The following is a 10,489-nucleotide window of genomic DNA, read 5'->3' as shown; positions in this document are numbered from 1 at the left end:
CTGAGTGTTCACCTGGACAATAAACTGGACCGGACTCACAACACTGATGCATTTTAAGGGAAGGGATAGAGCAAACTGCCTGCTGAGGAGGCTGAGATTTTTGGGAGTGCAGAGGGCGCGCCTGAACAATTTTTCTGACTCTGCAGTAAAATCCGCCATTTTCTRTGGCACCATAAGTTGGAGCAGCAGCTTATCTACAGCTGAGAGGAAGCAATTAGCCGAGCCTTTCAGGAAGAACAGCTCTGTCCTAGGATGCCGGCTTGACGCAGTGTATGCGGTGGGAGATAAATGAACTCTGGCTGAAATAACATCACTGATGGACATGAAGCTGTTGCAGACTTTGAAAGTTTCTTCGGTGACAGACTGCTGCATCCTAAATGCACAAAGGAGCGTTAGCRTAGGGTCTTTCTCCCAGCAGCTGTAATATTTTATAGCCATATTTGCTTTGTTGTTTTTTTAAGCTGAAATATGCATACCTATTTTGCACATTTTCAAAACAACAAAACAAACAGAAAGAGTCCACAGAGATACAAGAGCAGGAGGACCACTATTGCCACAAATGTTAATTTAATTTCCTGCTTTTGAACTGCATTTTTCTTCGCTTTTTTTTTTATGAAGACAGAGAAGTCATTTGTTTTATGCACGTCTTCTGTAACATAAATGTCTGCACATTTCCAAGATCTTAGAAACACACAAGGGCCCCTGCAAACTCGCACAAAGACGCTGGCTGTGTCGGCCAGCTGCTGGCTCACGCCTTTTAGACCAAGCTCAATTGATACCGTTGACTGGCAGCAGTGATAACGTAGGAGGCAGAAAGCGCCACTGTCAGTAGTTTGAGTGGGAATAAAGACACTGGAAGCAGCTGTTACTCTGAGCTTTCTTTTAAATCAGAGGTGTCCAAAGAGTGGCCTGTGGGCGGTTTGCAGCCCGTAGAAAGACTTTGTGTCAATTCAAGAATAATACAGCAGCTGATGCAGATTGAGGGCTGCTTTTTTATCTTGTACGATGATATTTCTAACTGATGAAATAAAATATTTTTTTTAAAAAGACAAGGCACAACAAAAGTATGTCTCCTTTTTAATATCTTAGTAAATAAAACATCCGGCTAGCAGATTTGAACTCGTCAAAACTTGGCAAAATAAAGAATTATTTTTTTAAAGGAAGATTGACCCATATCCCTTTCTTGTTGCTGCTGAGAATATATTGAAAGKGTTTTTACAAGGTGAAGAAAACAGGAAACAACACAAAAAAATGTAAATAATCTTTTGCCTTGGCGCTATAATGYTATCAGTCTACTTAATTAAAATATTGAATGTTCCCACTATTTTTAAGCAAGTAAAAAAAATAAAAAAAGAATCAATAAAAATAATTAGAATAGTCAATAAAAATTTATACTCAAAGATGAAACACTGGGTCTTTTGATTTGTTCAGAATGTTTTGAAGTAAAATTGAAAAAAAAACAAAAAAACTAAATCTTACCTCTAACTCAGAGTAGCTCCAGGGATCCAGCAGTAGAGACTTCACCTTGCTGATCTGAGCAATGTTTCTATGGAGACCTGAGCAACTGTGACACACAAACACCCCCAGGGTGTAGGATGCCCATTCTGGGTCTGCAAATTTAATATAACACATATTATATTAGTTGAAGTGAACAGAGGAATATTACATGTGGGCTAAATGATTATATGCATTATCTGATTTCSTTTAACTCAGTAGGAGTTTCTTTTGTCTCTCCACATTGTTTCTAAACTAGCTGCAAAAAGTAAAAACAATCCTAATTTTGCCATTTATAGATTCCCTAAGTCTTACTTAGAACACAAGTAGATAATTAGTTGTGAAATCTGAACTCATGCGATGATAATCACTTCAGTGAGCAGAGACAGGAGTCTAATACTTGAGTAGAGAATGACAAAGAGTTTTGTGTAAAAACTGCTGCAGATCCACCAGTCAGATTAGAGCAGAATGGAGTTTCTGTTGTGGCTTTTCGGTTGAATTTCAAGTTGGCCAAGCACTAGGTTTTCTTAAACATAATGACAATGTTTTATTTTCACCAAACACAGACTGAAAACTTTACTAATAACTACAAGTTGAAGCCCTTTCCAGAAAATGTCWGCAAATAAATGTAACAATGTAACAATTTCACTGTCTCTAAGAGGTAAAGGGTTCAGTGGAAACCTTCCAGTTACAACAAAGAACATTTCACAAAACCTTCTTCCCAAATTAAAGAATTGTGTAATTATYTCATATTTGCATCAAGAAGGAGTGAAGTTATTGCTAAAGTTTACCAAAACTGCGGTAAACTTGTTTTTGGACTATATCTTAGTAATCACATTATCACACATTGACGCAAACGTTTCACAAGAAAGAAAGCAAAGATAAAAGTTAAAGGTGATCTATGTAATGGCGACATAAAGTATGTTTCTATTCGGTAGTCCTTCTAGAACAAAAGTGTTAAATATAATTTTTAATATAGCTGCACTTTACTGCTTATTTTTTAGCAGGTCACTCCTCCTTTTGTAGTCATAAAAGAAAAAGTTAGCATTATGAAGATATTCATAAGTCACTGTACGTTCATAACAAATATGAAAATCAAACATTTAGTATATACTTTGAGAAGATTCTTCAGCCAAAAATTACATACAAGGTGTAGCAGTGTAGTGTACACATGTCTAAAATATAACTGTTTTCCTTTTCCAATTACTTCTGTGGTTGTTTTTGTTTGTTTGTTTTACTCTTCTGCATCATGCGTAGACCACTGCCTCATTGCACTCCACACGTGAAGTAGACAGGAAGCAGATCACTGAATAGAAGAAGCAAGCATCTCAACTGTGATCACCACATACACACTGAGCAAGAACGTTCTGCAGCAAAGGTGTGACTTCACTCACAGACAGGAAACTGTAGCTGCGCTTCAGAGTAGATGAGGGTGAGATTGAAGCTGCCAGGAGGGTACTTTTTAAAGGTCCAACCAAGGACTGGGTTTGCAAACTAGCCCGTGGCTAGAAAACCTATGTACAAAGCAATAGTTGCTTTGTTTTTAACATGTAGCATTGTTTAATAATGCACTGTTCTGGCTGAAATAAACTTGAACTGAATTGAAAGGTAAGCTTCTAGAAAAAAAAAATTGGTGTGCACCATTACACCATTACCAAAAAAAAACTGTCAAATGTGGCTAAACCGTGCAGACACAAGGGTCTGAAAAAGAATAAAGATAGCAAATAACATGAGCCTTACTTCCTACAGACCATTAAATACATAAAAAAAAAAAAAAAAAAAGGATGCAATTAACTGGACCTACGAATAATGCTAATAATAACTGGCAAATTGATCAATCTCCATTTAGCAAACAGATATACTACATTTTAAGAGCATTCTTCCAGAAACAAATATATATATATATATATAATTTTATGATAAAACTCAAAATTCTAGATCTTTGGGAATAATTTTCAGCAACTGAAGAAACTACAATTTATAAACTAGRCTTGGCTGGTCATGTTTCACATGAGTGAAAATTTGATACATGAAGCATAACAGTGTAGTTGTGATCATCAGAATGTGTAACCACATGCTGGCTCAGTAAAAAAGAAAACTACCATACATCTCATTGAAACAATAAAGTTACAAGTTTATGCATGAATTACAGCATTTTCTTTTAAAATTTAAATGCTAAATTGTTTTTGTGAGACATACCATCCTTTATGATAAAAAAAAGCATGAAAATAGGATAAAATGTAACAATTATCTGACAATAGCAAGTATGTCAGAGCAGCGGAATTCATTGAACTACTCTCATTATTGAAGTATCATTGCATACAATACCCCAAACGCTAATGACTGCATAGACACAATATTTGGCAGGATAAATGTTGAGTGTCATCCATGCAATAAATAAAACGCAATAGCGTGTTGCTGCTGAAAGGATGTTGACTGAGTCAACTCTTAGTTTCATCATGTTCTGACCGCATTGTCACTGAGGACAGAAACGAGTACATCGTTGCTGCTTAAGAAAAACAGCTCAATGGTAATTGTGACACTGTGGTTTTCTCTTAAGTTGTGAGTCAGAACATCTGAAGAAGAAGCCCGCTACTAACACGGTTGAGAAACACTCGTAAGAAAATTCCCCCGTGCAACATATAACACTAACAATAACTTAAAAAATAAAATGTTAACCAGCCTGATTCGGATCGACTCCAAAAAAATCACCTGCAACTTCGCAGTCGGCACAGTTTCCATTCCCGGGTTTCTTCAGGAGCTCTTTAATGCGCTCCCTGATCCTTTCCTTGTCCGAAGACATCACAAACGCTCGCTCCTTGACCGGTTCCTGCTCAGAGGCTTGAAGACCCCCTCAAATGTCATCCAAAGTCAGCTCGTTGGGCTCTCGGGAACAGGAAGATGTCTAAACAACTTACGAGRAGGCTGTCATTTCAGCTGGAAGGAAGAAGACACCTCGGGCATGCTCTGGTGAATGCATGTTGTCAGAGRCAAGCTCTCAACTTTGTCTCCCAATGAAAGTGAGACACCCAGTGGCAGCTTTAAGAAGAACATCCTTTAAAAAATAAAATCTAAATGGGTCTTGAGAAGATATAAAAAATAAAAAAAAAAGTGAAATTATTTTCTAAAAACTGGCTCTTGCGTCGACAAGATTCAGAAACAGAGTCAAACATTTGACACCCAACTTATCAAATTCTTTGAAAGCAAGAGTCCCACTGATTTCCATACTCTTAAAACATTGGTTATAAATAGTTAAGAACGAGTTTTCACATTTTGAGATTTTTTTATATTTTATTCCATAACAAAAACACTACACTACAGTGTGCTCTGTTGGGATTTTATACGATAGACTAAGAYGAATCATAACATTTAAAGGGAGGATATTTTCTTTAAAAAAATTTAAATAAAAAAACTCAACCCGTATCTGTCAAGTAATCTAAATAATCTTTAATACATTAGTTCRTGGCTGCCACATAAGCTTTCTGAATGTCTTTCCGACATGGAATAATGCCACTTGTGAKCATGTTGGGTTCTCTGTATTTCAATCCTGGATGTTGTAGGTCTTCAAATTGATTTCATAAATATCAAATGGTTGCGTTGTGCAAAGTCTTTTTTGTCCCCCCACTGAAGTTTTCATTTGATGTTTGATAGTTATTTTGCAGAAAATGGAGCACGATTTTTCCAATCCTTACGTTTTAAGACTGAGCAGAAGTCCTGTCCCAAGTACTAAGTGGTTGCACAGCAAAAAAAGATCAAGAAAAGAAGCCATTGAGCATGTTGACAGTTCTGCACTTTTATTTTCAATGTCTAAAAACTCAATACAAGGTAAAAATACGTCACATTTCAAACAAAACATTGGTAGATGTCTGTGGAGACAACATAAAAAGAGAGCCAACTTTTCAGAGTAATCTTAGCCCAAAATATGACAAAAGCCCCTCCGCTTTTACCATGTATACAGACGGTTACAAAACAAATCTGATTTAAATCCTGTTGAAGTCATCAAGAAGGTAAGAGTTGCAGCTGATCTGGTGTCAGAATCTATGAAACCATGTGATCTCTGAAGGAAAAACAACCATTTATCTGGAGGAGTTGGAGCTGGAGCGAGAGCGGTGGCGCCTGCGACCGGGGGATCTGGAGCGAGAGCGGCGGCGTACAGGGGACCGCCTTCTCGGGGAGCGAGACCTGAGAGGACAAGAATAAGCAGGAGCAGCCCCATGAAAATATGATGCTAGTGAAAATAAATGAATAAAATTATATGGAACACTAATGGGTACCTTCTCCTCATGCGTGGGGGGCTGCGACGCCACATTGGTGGTGGTGGGGGCATTCGCCGAGGAGGAGGAGACAGTCTGCGAGGTGGGAGACGAACCCGCTGAGTCAGCACAGCAGCTGCACTGATTTCCTGTCCGTCAATCTGACCTAAACATTTAAATCCAATCAAAGATATTTATTCAGTGAACACAGACACAGCCGTATGCTTAGGGTAATTAACGGGCACTGAAACGAACACCAACCTCCGTCCATATGTTTGAGGGCCTTCGCAGCCTCTTCGGCAGTCTCAAACTCCACATAGGCGTAGCCTTTGGGCAGGTGTGGGTGGAGCCTATCCGCAGGCATGTCTATCATCTTTATTTTCCCRTAAGTAGAAAAGATTTCCTGGATGTGATCCTGTTAACCAGAGAAGCATAATCATCAATGGATTTACTAGATTATAAGCAGAAGGATAACATATCATGTCTATAATTTTTGTATAACTCTACTTTAACCCAACAGATTATGCCTGCATTTGTCCTGATGTGCCACATATAATTTTTTTAAATATCAGGTCCAGTCTGTCTTTCTTTTTTGTTCTTTTAGAAACAAAAGACATGTTCTGACCATCAAACCTAGAGTATTATTACGACAGAACTTTATGCTTTTTTTATCCTGGCCATCAGTTCTGATTGTTTCTAAAGTGATGTTCAAAATGCACAATTACTGTACAAATACTACGTCCGCTGAGGACTGACTGGGTCATTCCTTCTGCAGGCGTGTTGCTTGTTCAATGGAGTACAGAATGCATTTCAAACAGAGAAATAAGGAAACTACCCTGGTTACTGAAAAAAAAACTCCAGCATAGTTCCTTGCATTTTATTTGTTTTCCTTTAGTTTAACACCAACACATCTCGGTGTTCATGTTACGTAAATGTTAAAATCTGTAAAGGTTACACATTTTCCCTTACTTAGTAACTTTCAGGGTGTAGCCACAGTTAAACAATTACAAAGTTCTGGCTGTGGAGCACTCGACTATAATCGCAAACAGAGCTTTCTACTCTGTTGTCATAGTGATCAGATAGGTTTGTTACAGTTAGACCTTTCATAAAGTTCAGAGTGATTTTCCATAAGTAGTGATGTATATTTGCAGTGACAAAACCACTCAGAACATTTTGCCACAGAAACTTGCTACTTTTTATTTTACAAATGGAACACTTTCCTTCTGTCCCACAATATCTAGAATGTTGAAATCGGAGGAGATAGTTTTTCTTTAAATCAGAGATCAATGCTGTATTGTTAGACATTATCATCTTCAGTCACATTTAGGACTGTTGCAGTGAAAGGAGATCTAGATCTCCAAAACAAAGATGCTGAAACAGCAACACAGAAGGACCATCTCAGCATTAGCAGACATAATTTATGTGAAAAAATACATCAAAGCAAAGTAGCATTCCAGAGGGAAAACATTCCAGGTCACCTTGGACTTTTTCCACTAACCTTGGTCACATTCCTGGTCAGCCTTCCTAAGTGAACCTTGGTTGGTTTTGGGGTGGGGCTTCGCTTCCTTCGGTCTTTATCATCTCCCCTCTTCTGTGTTTTAGAGCTACAAAAACGTTACGTGGTAAGTTAGACCTCTTCAATAAAGCCTAATTATGAAACATCAATTTGTAGAAAAGATTTTAAGGAAACCCTTACGGTGAGCGGGAGCGGCGACGGTTGTCATGGCGTCTGCGACTGGGGCTTGGGGAGCCTGAGGAGCTGGAGGAGGAAGATGAACGAGAGCTTGAGGATCCGGTGCGGCTGGAGCCAGAAGAGCTGGAGCCACTTGAGGAACCTGAGCTGGAACCCGAGCTGCTGCTGGACGATGAGCTCGATCTGGAGCAGAAGCAGAAACACAATTATTTTAATCAAAATATCTTGCTCAGGCATCTAAAACACACAAAATACTCTAGAAAAATGCATCAGAATGCAAACCTGCTGCTGCTGCTGCTACCAGAGGAAGCACTACGGCGCTTCCTCACTTTCTCCCTCCCCCTCTCCTTGTCTCCATCCTTGGTACCAGTCTTCTCTTTACCTCTATCTTTGGTTTTCTCATCCTCCTTCCGCTTTGTGGGTGATGGAGCCCTAAATTCAAAGAAACACATTAAACGATACACAAGTTAYGCTTGTGTGTCATGCTCTTGAAAAAACACAAACAGAAAGAAATCTGCATGTAAGATCTAACCACATCACATTCTTGATGAGTTTTGTCTATACCAGCCTTAAAAAGCATAAATATTGTTAATAAATATTTCAGTTTATTTCGTGAGATAGCTCATTTAATAGGATAACGTGTACATCTGGCTTCCTTGTACAATAAGTGGCCGAAAACCCAACAACATATGAACTTCAAGATGCAAAGAAATTAGCTTGTGCAGAAAAGATAAGCTGCAGACCGATTAAAAATAATATAAAACAAAAAAATTCCCAATTTTATTTTTTTTATTAAGAGTCCACAACGTCGCAGTAAATAATTCTGCTGGGCAAGCACCATACTCATAAAGATGTTATTCATTTTTACCTGCTTGTTTGGCTGTTTTTATTTTTGAGTTCAAATTACTGCGGTTGTATTTGCTTCTATATATACCGTCTATCAAAATCAAAAACACAAATTGTTGATTAATTTTCAACATTTTCATTATACAGCATAAAAAATATATTAGAATAATAATGTTAGGAACACGGCCAGAACATTAATACACAGTTCTGTGTATTCATGAAAAAGCTCGGCTCTCGGACAAAACAGGCCGCCATTGAATTTCATTCACCCCTCCTGAAAACAAGCTGCGTCCGTTAACCCTCCGCACAGCTCCTCCTATAGCGAAAGTACGACCATGTGAAGCATTAAATACTTAAAAGTTGAGTAAATATATCTAACGCACGTATATATTTATACTTTTTATTCAAAAAAAAGCTTGAACCTACATTTCTTTTTTGGACCAGGAGGCTACAGTTGAACCACTCGCGGCCTGGAAAGACGTCGCTGGCTGATGATGAAAGCGGAAGTTGCGTAGTTGCTTGAGCGCCACTTATGATMATTTGTTTGTTTTACGTTATTTGACGAGGAATGGTTTACGCGTTTGCGTATGAGAGAGAGCGCTTGAGAGAAATATATCTAAACCGTGTCACTTGAGTGCATGAAATCATTTTATCATTTTTTTTAAATGTGAAAAAGCAGCAGAGCTTCCTTATTTTCGACTGGCTGCCGCAGGTGAGTGCTGCACTTTATTTTGGCTGTTGTTGTTAGCTAGCTCAGCTAATCTMGGTGACTTTCCTGCACATGCGGATTATTCTCAAGCAGCCCAGTGTGGGGCATTTACTTGTAAAGCTGATTGGATGAAACGGGTGTATAGTTGAGAGTTTATTACAAGTTATCACAATGCCAGCAACATAGTTATTATTCTGAATATGTGATTGATTATTCTGAATTCAGATATATAAACAAGATGATGGTAAGATAAAATAGTTTTTTCATTTASAATTATTAAAATCATTGGAACTGTTTAATAAATTGTCATGTTATAAGCTAAAATTTTGATGTATTTTACTGGGCTTTTACTAAGGCCAACAAAACCTAGCTTTTCTTTGCAGAACTCAATCCGGYAGCATCTGACCATGAGTTTTAAAATCTTTCCACAAGTTCTTAATTGAATTTAGATCTAGACTTTTACAGAGCTGTAGAAACACATGGGCATGGCTTGTTTTAAACCATTGGACTGTAGCTTTGTCTGTATATTTATAGTCGTTTTGCTGCACCCTAGTCTTTTGCATGGACATCCTCACTAGTGTCCACAAATGATATAGGCATTCAGATTTACTAAATTAATTGGTACAACTAAGATAAGTTGGCAATGTTAATTTGGGAGTACTAGTTAAAGTAATAAATGGGTTTTCAGCAAAACAGGATTTTGTACATATCATCTGACCAGGGCACCTCCCTCCAAATATTTGCTTTGTCTATAACAGACTGCAAACAGAACTTCCTACGGCCTCTTTCCGGAAATGCCTGTCTTCTTCCCTGTATTCCATAAAGACTACATTTTTAATGCATGACTAATATTTGCCAGTTAACAAGTTATTCCACATGAGCTGTGGATCCCTGCAGCTTTTCGATAATTACCACACATCTCTAATTAATGCTTTCCTTTAAACCAGCTTGTCTCTTTAGGTGGACAGACATGTTTTTTGAACAGTGCCCTGAGGGATTAGGATATTGTTTTATAACCTAACCCTGCTTAAAATWTTTCCACAGCTTTATCGTTGGTCAGTCCCAAACATTATTTCAGCAAATCTACGAAGCCAAGACATAACAGCTGTATTTATATTAAGATTAAATTACATGCAGGTGCTTTTCATTTTCTAATTCTCTATTTACTTCTAAAGCCAAATCATTATACTGTATTTTTTTTGTTATTGGGGGGCTTCAGTTGAAAGGGGTTAAGTATATTTTGAGGCCATACTTTTCAGATTTATATTTACTAAAAGTAAGATTCCACCTATAATTTTCCTTCCACTTTACAATTATGCACTAGTCAGTGCTGCTCTTTACATTTGAAAGCCTTATAAAGTACATCACAGTTTATTTTAGTATGAGAAAATGTGAAAGGGGTGTGATGACTTTTACAAGGCCCTTTATCCATGAAAAATTATAACCAGCGTGAGATTAGAACATAACTCATAAGTGAACTAAAATCTCAACCCA

General features: G+C 37.8%; 2 protein-coding genes across 2 annotated transcripts in view; both read right to left on the bottom strand.

Annotated features, from left to right (window-relative positions):
- The window catches only part of LOC103468869 (arf-GAP with dual PH domain-containing protein 1-like), an 8,093-nt gene extending 3,602 nt beyond the window's left edge, over positions 1 to 4,491 (bottom strand). Inside the window, exons 1-2 of the mRNA XM_008416247.2 lie at positions 4,207 to 4,491; positions 1,480 to 1,610 (exon numbers count right to left, since the gene is read on the bottom strand). Of these exons, the coding sequence (XP_008414469.1) occupies positions 1,480 to 1,610; positions 4,207 to 4,297 (222 nt within the window). The 5' untranslated portion in view covers positions 4,298 to 4,491. The remainder of the gene's footprint in view (positions 1 to 1,479; positions 1,611 to 4,206) is intronic.
- Positions 4,492 to 5,266: 775 nt separating this feature from the next.
- On the bottom strand, positions 5,267 to 8,818 carry rnps1 (RNA binding protein S1, serine-rich domain). The gene is made up of 7 exons (XM_008416248.2): positions 8,713 to 8,818; positions 7,723 to 7,872; positions 7,444 to 7,623; positions 7,246 to 7,351; positions 6,009 to 6,162; positions 5,769 to 5,913; positions 5,267 to 5,676 (listed from the first exon to the last, which is right to left on the bottom strand). Coding segments are annotated over exons 1-7 (843 nt in total). The 5' UTR covers positions 8,715 to 8,818; the 3' UTR covers positions 5,267 to 5,570.
- Positions 8,819 to 10,489: the final 1,671 nt, after the last annotated feature.

This window comes from Poecilia reticulata, linkage group LG8, assembly GCF_000633615.1.
Source record: "Poecilia reticulata strain Guanapo linkage group LG8, Guppy_female_1.0+MT, whole genome shotgun sequence".
Taxonomy (NCBI): domain Eukaryota; kingdom Metazoa; phylum Chordata; class Actinopteri; order Cyprinodontiformes; family Poeciliidae; genus Poecilia; species Poecilia reticulata.
This window is presented reverse-complemented; position numbering and strand designations above follow the sequence as displayed.